Source organism: Hyperolius riggenbachi, chromosome 9 (assembly GCF_040937935.1).
Source record: "Hyperolius riggenbachi isolate aHypRig1 chromosome 9, aHypRig1.pri, whole genome shotgun sequence".
Classification (NCBI taxonomy): domain Eukaryota; kingdom Metazoa; phylum Chordata; class Amphibia; order Anura; family Hyperoliidae; genus Hyperolius; species Hyperolius riggenbachi.
Window position 1 is genome coordinate 21,090,458 of NC_090654.1, and position 19,466 is coordinate 21,109,923.

The 19,466-nt window shown below is 43.8% G+C and overlaps 1 protein-coding gene across 1 annotated transcript in view; it reads left to right on the forward strand.

Moving 5' to 3' along the window:
• Positions 1–1,247: 1,247 nt before the first annotated feature.
• The window catches only part of LOC137532013 (NACHT, LRR and PYD domains-containing protein 3-like), an 86,899-nt gene continuing 68,680 nt past the window's right edge, over positions 1,248–19,466 (forward strand). The window contains exons 1-3 of the mRNA XM_068252101.1: positions 1,248–1,314; positions 14,872–14,925; positions 17,044–17,201. Coding sequence (XP_068108202.1) covers positions 14,892–14,925; positions 17,044–17,201 — 192 coding nt within the window. The 5' untranslated portion in view covers positions 1,248–1,314; positions 14,872–14,891. The remainder of the gene's footprint in view (positions 1,315–14,871; positions 14,926–17,043; positions 17,202–19,466) is intronic.

A 19,466-nucleotide genomic window follows, 5' to 3' on the forward strand; every position in this document is an offset into this window, starting at 1 on the left:
TTCAGTTCCCCTTGAAGGCTAGGTTCACAGTGGTCAGTTGCATAACACACCCATTATAATGACTGTGAACTGCAATGGAGCCTGATTAGAAGACTTAAAGGGGAACTGAAGAGAGAGGTATATGGAGGCTTCCATGTGTATTTCCTTTTAAGCAATACCAGTTGCCTGGCAGCCCTGCTGATCCTTTGCCTCTAATACTATTAGCCATAGACCCTGAAAAAGCATGCAGCAGATCAGGTGTTTCAGACTTTACAGTCAGATCTGACAAGATTAGCTGCATGCTTGTTTCTGGTGTTATTCAGATACTACTGCAGAGAAATAGACCAGCAGGGCTGCCAGGCAACTGGTATTGATTCAAAGGAAATACATATGGCAGCCTCCGTATACCGGAGCAGTGCTTTTCAGCGCTGCTAGCTTTGGGCGCAGCCAGCGCCGCCATAGACTGTAATAGGAATCAGTCTATAGCGGCGCTCAGTGAGGAAGGTCGGCTCCGTCGGAAGACGGAGCCGAAGTTGTTTAAAAAACACAATAATTCGGCCTCCAGCAATCGCTGGAAGCCGAATTATTTCATTCCCCCACTATCCATGTCGGCCTGGAGGGGGAATAGTAATTAAAACGCCCCGGACTTGTGCAGAAGCAGGACCAGCCATTTAACAGCTGGATCCTGCGCCCAAGTCTACCAGCGCCGTATTCAAATGTACGCCCGTATACCTCTTACTTCAGTTCCCCTTGAAGTCAGACTGGATTAGCTGCATGCTTGTTTCAGGTGTGTGATTCAGCCACTGCTACAGCCATAGAGATCAGCAGGACTGCCAGGCAACTAGTATTGTTTAAAAGGAAACATCCATATCCCTCTCAGTTAAGGTTCCCTTTAAGGCGTTTACACTCACAAGAGATTTACTCATTCAAATGCTCCTTTAGATTTATTTTCTTCAAAAAACAAAAAAAGCCTTAAAACTTTTCCGGGTTTATTATTGTTTGCTTGTCACTGAAACTGGCAATTATTTAGATGCAAAGGCTGGCTGGAGATAATCAAAAAAAATAACTTTTCCTATTATATTTCTGTGATAGGCAGGTGTAAAATGACAACAACTGTTCAAGTTTTGTGTACTTCCCACTTTACAAAGTGAGCATAAGGATTGCAAGCTGTAGCTTGCTCAGTTGTACTTTCAATATCTTTGAGCCACTCAAAATTCAGCAAAAATGTTTAACTTCCTGTTTCTCGGCAGTATGGCACGCCCTATTCCTGGAAACGTCTGTAAGTTTAACATTTTAGATTCCCAGCGGAACTGCAAGAATTTTCAAAAGGATGAGGTAACTTTAATTAACACTTTACAAGATGTTACTCAGATTACACTTGAAATTATAGATGAGTTGACTAGTGTCAAAACTGTTTAACCCCAGTTATCAGTTACAAACTGACATCTTCTGTTTGTCAGCTCAAAGTTCCGTTCATATTGCCGAGAATTGTGTGTTAACAGTGACAGGCAAAAGGAAGGCAGCTTTCATTAGTTTGTTTTTTACTTATATGTTTAAAATAACTTAAAGTAACTTAAAGGACAACTGTCAAAAGTAAATACAATTCTATAACTTGCATATAGTTCTAGTAATTGATGGCATTTAACAATACAATGCTTATCTTTCAGCATTTTTCACTTTGCATGAAGAGGGGGGGAGGGGGCGGGGGGATGGTACCATGCGGAGATAGGGGTCCATTCCCTGCACATCCACCATATAGAATGAGTCTTCAGTAAACTGTAGTCTCTTAGTTCAGTACAGCAGGGAGTAGAGACACAGGATCAGAGCTCAGTCAGAGCTCCAGCCAAGCAACGTGTAATAAATCATCAGGTCATGCATGTCCTGTGTGCTCTGGTCTTGAGTCTCTGTTACCTGCAGCTCTGAAGTAACCTGAGGCCGGGTGCACACATGGCACAAACGCTAGCGTAGAGTAAAACGCAACGTTTTATGCAGCAATGTTAGTCTATGGGACGCAGAAGAAGCTGCGTTGCACTGCGTTTTCACAGTAAAGGTGCGTACACACATGCGACTATAGTCGTTTGAAACGATCGTTCCCCGATCGTTTCAAACGACGATCGTTTAAAAAAAAAAAAGCAACCAAGGATCATTAAGTCTAACGACGGACGAGCTAGATCGTTAAAAACAAACGATCTAGCTTGGCGGATTCTTACCAACGATGATCGTTTGCAAAAGTAGTACATCGTTGGAAACGGTCGTTCACACTAGGCTTGACATGCGCATTTCGCTATTTCTCCATGAAACTTCTCATTATTATGCGCAAGCGCAATAGTTGCTTTACGTGATGTAACGTTCGTTCTAACGATCAGATCGTTACACACAATTTAAAACTAACTTTACTTAGGTCATTCTTTCATCAATTAAAAGTTTGTTTGTCGTTCTCAGCGAACGATCGTTGTCGCATGTGTGTACGTAGCATCAGTGTTCTGCAGACGCTTGCAGTGTTGCATAATGTGCAGGCTGGCTGCCAAAACGCACATAATGAAAGTCTATGGTAACGCATATGCATTACGTTTTTCATACATTTTAAAAAAAAATAAAAAATCTAGGATGTGTTTTCGCTTCCTGTTGTCTTCCTACTGATTTGCATAAATTTAAATATAAAAACTCATGTGCACAGTAAAGGTGCGTACACACATGCGACTATAGTCGTTTGAAACGATCGTTCCCCGATCGTTTCAAACGACGATCGTTTAAAAAAAAAAAAGTAACCAAGGATCATTAAGTCTAACGACGGACGAGCTAGATCGTTAAAAACAAACGATCTAGCTTGGCGGATTCTTACCAACGACGATCGTTTGCAAAAGTAGTACATCGTTGGAAACGGTCGTTCACACTAGGCTTGACATGCGCATTTCGCTATTTCTCCATGAAACTTCTCATTATTATGCACAAGCGCAATAGTTGCTTTACGTGATGTAACATTCGTTCTAACGATCAGATCGTTACACACAATTTAAAACTAACTTTACTTAGGTCGTTCTTTCATCAATTAAAAGTTTGTTTGTCGTTCTCAGCGAACGATCGTTGTCGCATGTGTGTACGTAGCATCAGTGTTCTGCAGACGCTTGCAGTGTTGCATAATGTGCAGGCTGGCTGCCAAAACGCACATAATGAAAGTCTATGGTAACGCATATGCATTACGTTTTTCATACATTTTAAAAAAAAATAAAAAATCTAGGATGTGTTTTCGCTTCCTGTTGTCTTCCTACTGATTTGCATAAATTTAAATATAAAAACTCATGTGCAGTTTACATATGCGCACCACAAAGGCATTAAAACGCATGTAAAATGCATCTGCGTAAAAAAAGCGCAAATGCAAAGTGCACCAAAAACACAGTATAATTGCTAACCATAATTACGCATGTTAGCATAATTTACACGTAATTTTGGACGCAAACATTTTTACATATACGAACGGATTTTTCGTATTGAATTCATTTTAGCCGCGCATGTACAGTATACTGGCTGATGAACGTTTGTTGGTGTTCTTTTTGCATACGAACACATTTTTTGCATTGAATATTAAACTAATTGCCGCGCGTGTGCAGTACACTGGTGAATAGATGCAAATATTTTTACGCATTGAACGCGAATTACACGTAATTGCATAATCACAGGTGTAATTACGATTCACAAACGTAGTATGCTGTACGTAATCGCAGTTGCGTAATGCATAAAAAGTTACTGAAAATTTCACGTAATCGTAATTGACCCGTTTCGAGCACCACCACCGGCGATACTTTGAGCGATGACCGAATTCATGACGTGGGTACAGAAGTCGTTTAGTGTCATGCGGTGATAATGACCGTCACGGCAGATCGGATCTTTAAGATCTCCGACGATTCAAAGTTCCACAATCACTTGACTTCCCATTCGCCCCGTCATGTAGCGTCGTGTGACGCATACCCGCCAGCCGGAAGATGGGTTGTGGAATGCTCGTCGTCAGGGAGATGTCACTAAATCCATCTTCCTTGTCGCTGCAATGAGTATTTAGCTTTAAAAAGATTACAGCTACTGAGGGTTTGTGGTGGGTAGGGGTACTACTAGGGTTTTTGAAGCCCAAAGTGGCACATAATTTATGCCCATCCCCTGTCAGAGGCCCCTTCTCCCGTAAAAATAGGTATCCAAAGGTGCCCCTCAAAATAGGTAGCCCTCCAGTAAAGGCAGGTAGCCCATGCTGCACCCTCAGTTTAGGTAGTCACCTACACTACTGGTAGCTAAGGAGTCCCCCAGCATAGGTAGCCTCCCCCAGTATAGGTAATCAAGGTGTCCCCCAGTACACAGTATATAGCCACCACCAGTATAGGTAGCAAAGGTGTCGCCCCAGAAAAGGTAGCCACCCCCAATATAGGTAGCAAAGGTATTCCCCCCCAGTATCGAAAACCAAGGTGTCTCCCCAGTATAGATAGCCAACCCCAGTATAGCTAGCCAAGGTGTCCCCCTAGAGTAGGTATCCTTTCCCAGTGTCAAAACCCAAGTTGTCCTCCCGGTATAGCTAGGCACTCCCGGTATAGGTAGCCAAGGTGTCCCCACAGTATTGATAGCCACTCCTGGTATAGGTAGCCAAGGTGTCCCCACAGTATTGATAGCCATTCCTGGTATAGGTAGCCAAGGTGTCCCCCCAGTATAGATAGCCACTCCCGATATAGGTAGCCAAGGTGTCCCCCAAGTATAGATAGCCACTCCCGGTATAGGTAGCCAAGGTGTCCCCCCAGTATAGATATCCACTACTGGTATAGGTAGCCAAGGTGTCCCCCCAGTATAGATAGCCACTACTGGTATAGGTAGCCAAGGTGTCCCCCCAGTATAGATAGCCACTCCTGTTATAGGTAGCCAAGGTGTCCCCCCAGTTTAGATAGCCACTCCCGGTATAGGTAGCCAAGGTGTCCCCCCAGTATAGATAGCCACTCCTGGTATAGGTAGCCAAGGTGTCCCCCCCCAGAATAGATAGCCACTCCCGGTATAGGTAGCCAAGGTGTCCCCCCAGTATTGATAGCCACTCCTGGTATAGGTAGCCAAGGTGTCCCCCCAGTATAGATAGCCACTCCTGGTATAGGTAGCCAAGGTGTCCCCCCAGTTTAGATAGCCACTCCCGGTATAGGTAGCCAAGGTGTCCCCCCAGTATAGATAGCCACTCCCAGTATAGGTAGCTAAGGGTCCCCTCAGTTTAGATAGCCACTCCCGGTATAGGTAGCTAAGGTGCCCCCCCAGTATAGATAGCCACTCCCGGTATAGGTAGCCAAGGTGTCCCCCCAGTATAGATAGCCACTCCCAGTATAGGTAGCTAAGGGTCCCCTCAGTTTAGATAGCCACTCCCGGTATAGGTAGCCAAGGTGCCCCCCCCCCCCAGTATAGATAGCCACTCCCGGTATAGGTAGCTAAGGGTCCCCTCAGTTTAGATTGCCACTCCCAGTATAGGTAGCTAAGGTGGCCCCCTTTATAGATAGCCACTCCCAGTATAGGTAGCCAAGATGTCCCTCCTGTAAAGCTAGCCTCCCTTGAATCGATAGTCGCTCCCAGTATAGGTAGTCAAAGAAACCTATGTCCTTTGCAGATCAGTGGCAACCTGAGGAGAGGAGAGCAGCACACAGTAACCATGCAGCATTCTTCAAATGCAGTAAATGAGCAATGACCTCACTTCCCCATCTGAAGAGTATGCCGATGCAGCTTATCTGAGGTCTCTGTGTGAGAGATGGGGAGGCAGCGACAGCCTTAAATGTCACAGACGGGGAAGGGGGGGGCGACAGCATGAGAGGCCCCTGCTGTGGGTGAGGCCCCAAGCGGCTAGCTGCTTGCTTTGCCTGGGCCAAGCAGCACCCCCAGTGGTGGGTGTACTCCATCTCCGAACAGGAAGAAAGCAAAGCTGACCATACACTATTCAGTCACCCTTCAAATTAGTTTTTGATCGTTATTACAATATATTATTTTATGACTAACTATAGACCAGCGTTGTGGATTAGTCTTTAGATCAATTTTAGCCCTTATTATTCATTGTAATATTGGTTGCAAATGTTTAAATCCACTTCAGTTTTACAATTGATTATTTTGTGTAATTGAATGTCTAATTGGGCCAAAAAATTGTAGTGTAGTGTTTGGGCGAATTAAAGTAACACCGAGACGAGGGGGGTTTATACTTACCTAAGGCTTCTTCCAGCCCTCTGTAGTCCATTAGTTTCCTCTGTCTAGGTGGTACGGTCCTCGCAGCCATTGCTGGCAGTGGCAGGGAATGCTGTACTCTGACACAAAGGTCTTTTCCTTCACACAGGTTAAAGGGCCTATTTCAACTAGCACGCGTTTGAATCGCGTACAGAAATCCGCATCCGGTTTCTAATGCGGATACACATTTCGCGTACGTGTTTTAATGTGAAAATTTGCATTGCGATTTGAAATTTGCCCAGCAACAACAAATGTCACATGTCACATGTGTTTGCTGGGCAATTCGCGTTCGCAATGCGAATTTCTGCATTTGTAATGCGGATTACATGCGGACCCATTGACTAACATTAGCCGCGGTTCGCACCCAGATTCCATCCGCATTTGGAAAAATGCAGCATACCATCCAGATTTTTTCCACACCGCGCTGCAAACAAAAGTTTGCATTGAATGGAAATAGCTCCATTCACTAACATGTGTTGCATTTTTGATGCGGAAATCCCCATGCGGAATCCGCATGTGGGTGAAATAGGCCAAAAGCCAAGAAAAAGTTTTGTCTTATATTACTAGCCAACAGTTAGGCCCAGTGCACACCAAAACCGCTAGCAGATCCGCAATACGCTAGCGGTTTTGGGAGCTGATTTCAGAGCGATTCTAGGTATGTTTAGAGAGGTTTTCTAAACATACCTAGCGGTTTTGGGTGCGTTTTTGTGTAGCAGATTACACACATATTGTTACAGTAAAAGCTGTTACTGAACAGCTACTGTAACAAAAATGCCTGGCAAACCGCTCTGAAGTAGCGTTTTTCAGAGCGGTTTGCGTTTTTCCTATACTTTACATTGAGGACGAAACGCTTCCGAAAACTGCAAACGCGCAGCAGGAGGCGCGTTTGCGGCTTGGCAAAAACAGCAAACCGCCGGTGTGCACCATCCCATTGCAATACATTAGACAAGCGTTTTTATAGGCGGATGCGGCCGGCGGATCGCTCCAAAAACCGCTCTGTGTGCACTGGGCCTTATAGCAGTAAATCTGATTTCTAAAACGTCATGATTTTTGATAGTTGTCTCCTAAAATGCTGTCCTGATCTATATGGCAATTTATTTGCATTATTTATTTTACACTATTTTTAAGATGTGCAGGCATTTAACCCCTACTTAGGAAAAAAGTGAATTTGATGAGGGCCTTTGTCTTTTGAATTTAAATTTTTGTGGTATGAGTGGTTAAGGGAGTGGTGGGGGCATGATTAGAGGTATGGAAGGAGCGTGCCTTATGGTGCATACACACCTCTAGACTTATGTAACCCGTCGGGGATTGGAACTCGATCCTATTGGCCAGGGACGGTTCTCTCATGAAGCAAGCTGAAACATTTGCATCAGGCGCAGAGATTACAGGGGCAGATTTTTTGTAACAGCATCGGTATCGGCAGATTTTTTGTTACAGCATCAGTAATTTTACATTTCAATGCGGTAGCAGCCTTAGTGAATTGGTGTTTTGAAAGATATTCAGAAAAATCAGCTGTGGCTCTTTTCCACTAGCAATTGCAAAAGAAAATCACAAATGCAAGCGGTTGCGTTTTTTCATCAATTTAGTTATGCGATTGCGATTTTGCATTTATCTTTTAACATTAAGCACAATTGCAGGTAAAATGAATCCAAAAACGTGACTGCATTTTATGGAAAAATTGAATCACGATAGTGAAAAATACTTTTCACGATTCCTATGTTAAAAAAGCAACCAGAGCTTTTTAAAAAATCGCTAGCATTTTTCGATTTGAAGCAAATCGCTCTCAGTGGAAAAGGACCCTGAAAGCTACCTAACAGGTTTCTTGAAAGTTAGAATGTTGTCCTATCGTCACCTGAGGAGCAAGTAAGAGACTGTTGACACCTGTAGATCTGAACGATTATCATATCAGCACCAGCCAAGATAGAGGAGTGGTCAAGTGAGCAGCCAGGTATACAGCTAACTGATGGGGTCAAACACCAAGGTAAGTTTTCCTCATAAATTCTCTTGTATAGCCAGGGGCGGTCCTACCAGCAGTGTGTATCAGACAACTCTTTTCAGAGTAGTTTCACGGCAGAGAAATGCCTCTCCTTACACTGGAATTCACCTGGAGAGGAGGAATCTTAACACTTACATGTTACTTTCAGTTACGGACGGCAGGTATTCAGACAATGGGCCTGATTCACAAAGCGGTGATAACTCAGTTATCACGCCTAAAAGACTTTAGGCGTGATAAGCTTTGCACCACTGAGTTAGCACGTTTTGTGCTCTTTATCGCGCGCAAAGTTCCGCGCGCAAAGTTTTGCACGCGCAATCGCGCAACTCCGCGAGCAGCGCCCATAGGGTTTAATGGGCACATCGCGCGAACTGCACCGTGCATCAGGCGATTGCGCCGCAAAACTTTGCGCGCGGGATTTCGCGCGAGTTTCATTTTATCACGCCTAAACTGAGTTTAGGCGTGATAAAGGGCTTTTCACAGGCGTGCAAACACTTTGCACCGCTTTGTGAATCAGGCCCAATAAGTCCAGGCCCATCTCCTTGGTGGGGACAGGAAAATAAGATTCCTTAAAGAGAAACTCCAACCAAGAATTGAACTTTATCCCAATCAGTAGCTGATACCCCATTTTACATGAGAAATACAATGATTTTCACAAACAGACCATCAGGGGGCGCTGTGTGACTGATTTTGTGCTGAAACCCCTCCCACAAGAACCTCTGAATACCGCGGTACTGCTGGCAAACTGCCACAATGTAACAATGTTCACAGACAGGAAATAGCTGTTATTAGCTGTCTGTAACAGACAGAACAGCTAGAAACAGCTACATAACTTGCCCACAGTAACAATGTCACCATGTAATACATATCAGAATGTGAATCTGGGAGAGGAAAGATTTTACAATGAGCAAACACTGACTAAATCATTTATACATAATTATTGTAAAAATGAAGCACTTTTTTTATTACATTATTTTCACTGGAGTTCCTCTTTAAATTGGAGATGCTAATAGGAGGGTGGTTGGGGGGTGTTCTTCTTGGACTGCATAGAGTCACACTTTCTTTGTACACTACTACTTCTGACTTTTATTTAGTTGTAGGGACAGTCGCTGTCTCCTGATTTGAATGTGAAATAACAGGGATAATAGAGGCGCCAAATAAGTATGAAATCGGTTAAAAGCCGTCTAAAATGATGGAAATGGGTGTATTCACCTCCCCCAGATACACAAATGACCAGGCTAGTTCAGCCGTAAGTTCCGTAATAGCATCACTATTGGAGAATTGTTTTAAATAAATATATTTATAGATCTTACGGCTGAACTAGCCTGGTCATTTGTGTATCTGGGGGAGGTGAATCCACCCATTTCCCTCCTTTTAGACGGCTTTTAACCGATTTCATACTTATTTGGCGCCTCTATTATCCCTGCTATTTCAATATCTTAGTCCACCCTTGGTGGAGGGGTGTATCCCCAATTTTTTCCTATCTATAGAGAGCGACTTTTTAAACCTGAGTGGGGTCAGGTAACAATTCTCCCCACCTGCTGTTTCAGTGGTTGCCTTTGTGGTAACCTTGACTTGTGAGTATAACTTTTATTTCATCCTAATTCCACTTTTGAAAAAAACTATTACTAGACTGGGCGCTCGGTTTTTTTCACTCTTGTTTTCCCTGATTTGAATGTGTTCAAATCAGCTTAGGTATGTAAAGCAAACACACAGGTGAGGATTCAAGATGTCCTTCTCTTTCTTTGATATTTACGGTATATGAAAGCTCTAGGAGTATATTAGTATTGTATTACAACTTTATGAAAAATGTGTGCTCATCACTACTGAATAAGGGGCACACAGACTCGCTTATCTCTATTTAGCCAAACTGCAATTGGCATTGGTACAGGAAGAGAAGTTTGCAACATAATAGAAAAAAAAATATTAATGCAAAAATTATTTAGACGTCATTCATAGATTTTTGTGCAGGGCAAAGTTTGATAACATTTCCCCCAATGTTTTTTTTTTCTGTAAAAAAACAAGGGTCTGAATTAGGGTAACAGTAAATTCGGGCGCCTGAGGCAAGTGGACAAATCGGGCGCCGCCATTCACTCCCATAATAAATATCGTTTAATGGGCGCCCGACAGGAAAAAAGGGCGCCGGAGAAAAATAACGTTTTATAAGCGGCGCCCGGAGACTTTTACTGTTTTATAACTGCTTCTCATGATTACACATTATTTTATGATTTATAATTTTTTAAACATTATTTTTAAACGAAAAACAGTACAATCTTTTTTAAAACATTATTTTTAAACGAAAAACAGCACAATATTTTTTTTCACACGTTAATAATGCTTATCACAGGGGGGTCTTAGGTTTAGGCATCAACAGGGGGGTCTTAGGTTTAGGCACCACCAGGGGAGTCTTAGGTTTAGGCACCATCAGGGGAGTCTTAGGTTTAGGCACCAACACGGGGGTCTAGGGGTTAGGGGTAGGTACAGGGAGGGTTACTTACTATTTTTTTTTAAACGTTATTATACGTTTCACTTTTTAAACGGAAGATTAACGTTTTCACAATTGCCAATTTCTTGCACATTATTTAATGATTTATAACTTTATAAAACATTATTTTTAAACGAAATATAGTACATTATATTTTTAAACGTTATCCATGTTTATCGTTTAAAACCCGGCGCCCTTTTTTCCCAGCGCCCCTTTTTAACGTACGCCTGAATTAGACCTTTCATTTTATTTCATTAAAAGCATACAGTCATTATAAACACCAGTATTTACAACATACAGGTAAAATATTGCAGTTGATATTGCAGGAAGTCCAATCTGCATACAGCTGTAGAGAGTGCGTGTCTGACAACAGGAACAAACAGCCCATGCATTGTACAAGCGGGAATAAGCAGAAGCTTTGTTGTTAGCTACTGCTACTTCAGACACCTATAACCTAGTACTGAGTCATTTGTTTTACTTACCAGCAGACAATATTGTTTACTATTGTTTTTACAGCCTTGTGATAGCTGAGCAGCCGGGAGATTCTGATCTTAGGCAGGATGAATGTGAAAGGACTGGCCAGTGGCCATTGGCCACTGCTGAGGATAGTTCTTGTTACATAGTTACATACAGCAGAGTCCCTGTTATCAGGCGTTCAGGCAACCAGAAGTCTCAACTTAAGGTAGCCATACACTGGTCAATTTGCCATCAGATCAACCAACAGATAGATCCCTCTCTGATCGAATCTGATCAGAGAGGGATCGTATGGCTGCCTTTAGGCTGCTTTCACAGTAAGACGTTACAGGTGCACATTAGTGCAGCACTCACAGCAATGAAAACTAAATGGGATGTTTAGTGCCCACGTTGCGATACATTGTAACGCTGGATGTCAACTTAAAGTGGGGCATGCTGTGCGTTATATGCAGCTAAGCCGCATTAGACTGTTTGCACATGTTCAGTAATGTTGAAGGAGGAGGTCTCCCCTCCTCTCCTCCGCGGCCAGCCACATGGCTAATTAATATTCACTGCACTGTGAGGTGCAGTGTTTACTTTCCAGGAGCGGCCGCTCTGTGCGGCGATTGGCTGATGGGACCACGTGATGCGGATCACGTGGTCTCCGCATCCCAGAGCACAAAAAGGCACATCGAGAGCTGCATAACGCGGCTCTTGGTAACGTCCTCCTACAACACCACCAGGCGTTGCGTTAGGGGCACGTTATGCGACCTATAACGTCCCCTAAAGCGCAACGTCCTGGTGGGAAAGCAGCCTTACTGCAAACCGATTGTGAAACCGATCACAATCTGTGTAGCTGCCGCTGCCCCCCCCCCCCCCCCCCCCCACTAGCTATACATTACCTGCTCCGGCAGGCACGAGTCCCCACTCTCTCCGCGGTCTCTTCTCCGCTCTGGGTTCCGGGTTTCGGACAGGCTGGCTACTTCCTGTCTGGGGAAGTTTAAACAGTAGAGGGCGCTCTACTGTTTAAACTTCCTGCCTGGACAGGAAGTAGCCAGCCTGTCCGAAACCCGGAACCCAGAGCGGAGAAGAGACAGCGGAGAGAGTGGGGACTCGCGCCGGCCGGAGCAGGTAATGTATAGCCGCTAGCGTCGGTCGTCGGGCATTGGAACGCCGCTATCAACGCACTTCCAACCCGCGCCGATCGAGCGAAATCTTCCGCACGGACGGAACAACGGGAATCGTCGGGAATGATCGACTTCGGATGGAGATCGATCGTTCGGTCAGCGTGTGCGCAACAATTTCACAGCCGATTTGATCCCAGTGATCGAATCGCCTGTATATCAGCGGGAAAATCGGTAAGTGTATGGGCCCCTTAACTGGCATGTGTGATGGATAACAGGACATTTTTTAGGGTGTTCTCAGCAGTCCACAAAATACTCATTGAGCCAATCCTGATCCCCCAGCGACGTCCTGCGTCACCTTGCGGGCTCCTAGCAGCTTCTGGCGTCCATGCATGTAAGTTGGCGTATCACGTGACCCGATGCAGTTCAGCTGACACTCCGGCTTCCGTGCACTGGGGAAGTTGGAAAGCCGCTAGGAGCCCGAGGTGATGCAGGATCGATGGATGTAGGTTTGTGTTTTTTTGTCCAGCAAGCACATGTATATCTGGCATTAGGTGATCCCCGCCTGGTGCCAGATTCTGGGGAATCTGCTGTAATCATTTGGTTTAAAAAAAAGACATACTGTAAGTCCATCAAGTTCAACCAGAAAATAAAGTACAGCACTAGCCCACTCCCTCACATATCCCTGTTGATCCAGAGGAGGGGGAAAAATCATAACAAGGCATTTTTCAATTTGCCCCAAAAGGGAAATAAATTCCTTTATGACTCCAGATAAAAATCCCTGGATCAACACCACTGGGCATTACCTAGTAATGATAGCCATGGATGTCTTTCAACACAAGGAAAGCAACAACTGCAAGGGGCCGGTAGAAGCCCCAGAAAAGTAAAACTGATTTTTAATTCCTGGCTTAAATGTCCCTTTAAGGGGGGCTTAAAGGGACACTTAAGCCAGGAATTAAAAATCAGTTTTACTTTTCTGGGGCTTCTACAGGCCCCCTGCAGTTGTCCTGTGTCCTCGCAGTCACTCACAGAGCCTCCGGTCCCCCGCTGCCAGCTAGTCCAGTTTTCACTGCCAAGGCCGTAAGGTCTAGCCACGCATATTTTTCTTCACGTTATCCCGTCCACAATAGCGTCCTGCTCCTGTGCAGGACGCTATTGAGGACAGGAACATGAAGAAGGATATGCGTGGCCAGACCTGCGCAGGTGCAGAAAGCCCACCGACTCCCTGTCAAGGCCTGTCAGCGAAAACGAAACTAGCTGGCGGCAGGGGACCGGAGGCTCAATGAGTGACTGCGAGGGCACAGGACGGCTGGAGGGGGTGGGTAGAAGACCCAGGCAAGTAAAACTTATTTTTTATTTCTGACTTAAGTGTCCCTTTAAACGCAGATATAGAATTAGCCATAACTACTTCCTATGGCAATGCACTTCACATTTTAATCACTCTTACTGTAAAGAAACTTTCCTAGAAAAATGGCTAAAACGTTGTTCCTCCACGCGCAGATTATGTTCTCTAGTCCTTTGTGAAAGCCTATGGACAAAAAGCTCATCTGCCAAGCTTTTATATTGTCCTCTGATGTATTTATACGTGTTAATTAGACCTCCTCCAAGACGCCTTTTCTCCAGACCTTTCTTGGTAAGTGAGATGGAAATCCCTCGTATCAATTTTGTTGCTGGTCTCTGCACCTGCTCTAAGACTGCAATATCTTTCCTGTAATGTGGTGCCCAGAACTGAATTCCATATTCCAGATGTGGCCTTACTAGAGAGCTACACAGGGGAAATACTGTATTATGGTAGCATCCTGAGTTTTTATTTCCCTTTTAATGTATATCTTTGTTACTTGGTTGCTTTACTTTGTACTTCATGTACCATGTAACATGGTTACCAAAACTTTTATCCCATAGTCCAGAACTGCCTGACTCCATACACACATTTTTTGCATACTAGTATATTGAAAATGAATTTCCCATTTTATGTATCCCAAAATGTTTTTCTTTATCTGCTGCAGCTTGGCATTGAATACGGTGGCTTCTCCAAGTCTGATGTCATCAGCTGTAGAAATTCATCTTGTTGAGTTTTGATCGTTCTTCATAATTTTTGTATTATCTGTAATGCATTTCATCTACAAGGTTATTAATAAATAATGCCCATGTGTGTGAGAACTTATGGAAAGGCCAGAAATTAGTTCAATAGGGGTATATGCACACATTCAATTTAAATTGGCCAATCCCTAACCAATTTTAACACCACCATGTAGAATGAGGTCCAACGGATTTTAAAGACTTTGAGCAAATTGTATAGGAACGCTCTCATACTAAATGTAGAAAGTAAAATTAGCCTTTTATTGGCCAATCAAAATTGAAATTGTATACCAGGCTCAAGACAGATTTATAAATCATTTGTAAAAGCAGGAAGCGATCACAGCAAATTTATCAGCTGACTAGTCTGACCACATGATTCTACATGACCTATCAGACACCCAGGCATCACATAAAGGTTGTTAATAGGTGATATGTAATATGTCACTACGATACTCTATACAGTACTTCTTTACTCTTGATTTAGATGCATTAAAAGACACCTCTTACAGAAACTTTAATTTTATTTATTTTTTCCCTTTAAGCAATGTAACTGCTAGACAAGATGGCTGAATCTAGTAGTGAAGCAGTTACTGAAGGTAAGTGATAAATAAGTTATAACTATATTTGTTATGCACTTATATAGCGTTGACATCTTTCATAGTAGTTTGCAAAGCAGATGGAGCAGGCCAGGCCACTAGCTGCTGCTCAGTGGACCTCAGAGTAAAAGCCTTCTAGGGCCAGTTCTGTAGAAGAAGCGAGACACCAGCCTGTTTTGTTTTAACAAGCGAAGTGTGTAGGGTTTAAGGTTAAACCATGGCTGGTTCTAGACCTTTTGCCAACTGAAACAGTACATTGCGAGGATGCCCCCTCCCCACGACTTGTGTATGCTAAACCGGACCAGAGAGGAGAGACACTTCGGGCTGTACATTGCAGGCACTACGCTTACCTCCTTCTGCTTCCTCCAAGACAGCATCTTCTACCTGCTGGTCCGCAGCATCCCGGCTCTGATCCCCAGAATGCCGGATATGTGCTGCATCGCTCAGCCGCTCTCAGCAGGTTAGCGATCAGAAACACCTGATGTGCTGCATGCTTGTTCAGGGTCTATGGCTAAATGTACTAGAGGCAGAGGACCAGCAGGACAGCCAGGCAACTGGTATTGCTTAAAAAGATATAAATATGGCAGCCTCCATATTCCTCCTTGTCCGTTACTGTTGTAGAAATGAGTAAGGGGTACTACTCATAGGCCCCCTGTACAAGTTTCCCTGAAAAGGGATAATGATTTGGACAGTCAGTGTGATATAGGCTGGTGGCAGTATTTATTTGCCTGTGATATGTCCACACAGGAGCAGCTTGTTATCAAGTAAGGATTAAAGCATGCCAGCCAACTAGCCAAGTACACCTGTAGGTAACGTTTCTTCAAAAATAGCACCATCATTTGTACAATCCGCTCTGAGTTCTGTTTGTGATGCTTACATTTGGTTCCTATGATTGCTGAACTAGTTGAACTAGTTAGCCTAATTTCATCACCTGAGTTAGGCAATAAAGCTTTCCATACAAACATCAATTTTGATTATCCAAATGGGCTTGATCAACCAGCCATCATGCTACCTTTGCCCCCTCCCCCCCCCCCCTCCAATTGGAAGCTGGAACCGCCACTGAGCACAGGTAACTAAAGACAGATGTACTTAAATCAAGCAATGTCAAAACCGATATGAATGCTTCATAAGACTCCAATCAATGAATGGTAGTCAATATAGCAATAACATTTGTGAAAGTCTTTTCTCCCTAGCCTTTTAAAGCACATAGCATGTCTACGTTCAGTTATTAGTGGTGCGGTGGGTTTTGTCACAGATGATAAAGCCATGTGAGTGGCAGACAAAATAGGTGGGCTTTCAGTCAGAATTTAAACACCTCCAAACAGGGGTGTAACTACAGGGGGGCCCAGAGCTGTAAGGGTGCCCCAACTACTACCAGGGCCGGCGCTCCCATAGAGGCAAAGGGGGCATTTGCCACGGGCCCCCGACCTCTGCAGAGGCCCCGCACCGCCGGCTCTGCTAAATGATGCCTGCTCCCCCACTCGCTCTACTCCCCGGAGCCCTTGCTAACAAGCTGCAGCAGCAATTACTCACCTCTTCCGGCGCACGGCACAGTCCGGGCACTCTTGCCATGTTGTCCTCCACCTCCTCTATGACCCAGCGCGTGTTTACAAATAACGCACGCCAGCTGGATAATAGAGGAGATGGAGGACAATATGGCAAGAGTGCCCGGACTGTGCCGTCCGCCGGAAGAGGTGAGTAATTGCTGCTGCAGCTCGTTAGCAAGGGCCCCGGGGAGCAGAGGTAATCGCCAGGAGGGGGGGTATTCAAGCAGGGGGCCCCGCCATTAATTTTTCCCCAGGGCCTCAGAGTCCCTTAAACCGGTACTACTTTACTCCCTCTGATAAAGAGGTCCACCGCTCAGACCAGGTGTTTTTGTGGCTACACTTGTCCTGGGAGTGAAGATTATGATGTCCACCCTTGCTTTTTGATTCTTGTAAGATAGGCTCCCAAGCTTTGAGGGTCACAAGGGAAAAGGTGCGAACATTGCTGGGCTCCATTAATGTTTTGCTGGGGGACCTCATGATTTATAGTTTTAGGGACAGAGCTGTCCTGATTAATTGCGGTAAGTAATATCCATGCCATCGGTTGTATTAATATTTTTTCATCTCTATTTAGATGGCCAAACGTTTCACCAGAAGTTGTCGCGGTATCAAGACTCGGAACTGCGGTTGATAACTGACTATTTCGCAGATGATCTTAAAAACATAATTGAATCTTTGGGCATTGAAAAAATATTGGACTATCTTAGATCTAGGATCACCACGCTCCAGCAGGTGAGCTGAGAAACCTTAAAAACAGCATCATTGACCCCGTTGTTTATTGTAGAATTAATGTTATATATTCAGTATGGTGAGAAAATACAGATGTGCATAGAAACCAACATAAATCTTTGATACAGTATACACACTGAGCGGCCAAAAAGTTAAAGACACCCTCTAATAACGAGTTGGTCCACCTTTAGCTTTGATAACAGCCGATATTCTTCTTGGCATGGACTCCGTTGTTGAGAAATGTTGGTCAATGCAGGCATTGTGGCATCTCTAAGCTGGGCCAGATAGGATGGTGCCATTTCCAAGCTTTGAATGATCTTTCAACTTTGTCTCACAAATGCTCAGTAGGATTGAGGTCAGGAGCTGGCCATGGAAGCAGGTTAAACTCTGATTGATATTCCTCAAACCAATTTGAGACCAATCAAGCACGGTGGCAAGGGCCAACAAAAGGCGTCTTTTACTATTTTATTTCGATACCAAAGGCACTCCTGATGATCTCCTGCTGCTAAAGCCCATCCTTTGCAAAGTCTGTCTTGAAGTGCATTAAGATATGCTTTGTGTTGCACCTGCATTGAATTCAGCTGTAGTTTGTGTTGTTGCCCTTGTATTACCGTGGACTATGCGAGCTACTCGCCTTTCATCTCCCTAGTTCACCAACCTATCGCGATTAGAATAGTCCTTATCGCTTGAAGTTTTTTTTTATTCTCAGCTGCTACTCTCTAAACACCCGAGACACTGTTGGGTTAAAAAACCTAACAGTCATCGTTTCAGAAATGTTAGCACTGGCGATGCTCATTCGGATTCCGCGGAATTGAAATTTCCAAACGGGAATCTGCATTTTCGATCTGAATCAGATCAGAAATCAGAATTCTGCGGGAATACAATTTAGAGCAACTCTAAAATTTTAGCCCAATCACAGAACTCGGAAGCATTGGACCAATCAGAGACTGCAGATTTTTTCTGCAAAAATCAGATCATGCGGTAATTTTTAACAAGATTGATTTTCTATTTTTCCGATCTCTATGTTTTGTTTGTTTATTTATTATTTTATTTTTTTGCATTCTCGGATGCAAAAAAAAATTACTTATTAAATACTTTTTGAAAACCGAAAATCAGAAATCGCAGAATTGGAAAAACGGAAACTGGCATTGGCGGAAATCACAGCCTCAAGCAATTAAAAGTTACTTTATTAATCCATTAAATTTGACAGTCCAGCTTCCTGAATATCTTGAATTAAAAAAAAAATGAATACAGTACCGCAGCACGTTGGTGTAGTGGGTAGCGCTCTCGCCTTGCAGCTCTGGGTCCCATTCCAACCAGGTCAACATCTGCAAGGAGTTTGTATGTTCTCCCTGTGTCTGAGTGGGTTCCCTCCAGGCACTCCGGTTTCCTCCCACATCCCAAAAAGACATACAGATAAGTTAATTGGCTTCCCCCTAAATTGGTCGTAGACTATGATACATGCACTACATGATACATACATAGACATAGGACTATGGTAGGGATTAGACTGTGAGCTCCTTTGAGGGACAGTTAGTGACAATATACTCTGTACAGCGCTACGTAATATGTCGGCGCTATATAAATAAATATATAAATAAATACTGGAACTAGTGATAACAATTGACTCTAATTGAGCCAAAGGTTCCACATAAAGGGAACAATTTGAAGTGAGAGGAATATGGAGTTTGCCATCTTCATCCCCATATAAACAATGCCAATTGTTCAGCATTAATGCTGAGCTTTTGACTTTAGTTGCCCCTGCAACAAGCATGCAGCCAGTGATGTCACACCAAAGTCACAGCATCTAAACTGCATGCTCATTCTGGGCCAGTGACTTATAGTATTAGAGGCGGAGCATCAGCACAATGTCAGGCAACTGGCACAGTTTATTAGACAATGAAGATGGCAGCCTCTGTAATCCTGTCACCAACTTTCCTTTAATGTCACCTATCAGTAAGAAGTTTCTGCCAGGGATGGTCGTAGTCAACCAACTTCGCTACGCTGGAACTACGCGTAGTTTTACGCAGTTACGCTTCGCCAAACTACAGCTTTGAAATCAAATATTCGCTTTGTATGCATTTCGTAGACTACGTGTAAAAATACGCAATTACACGTAGTGCGAAGCGTAGTGTATGCAGATGCTTATGTCCGCATGCAGAAAATTTTACGCATTAATTCCTATTTAAATGCTTATACCGGGAACTCTTCTATGCGTACATTCCCCTTTCCAATGCGTAAATTTGTAAGCATACAATCGCACGCGGA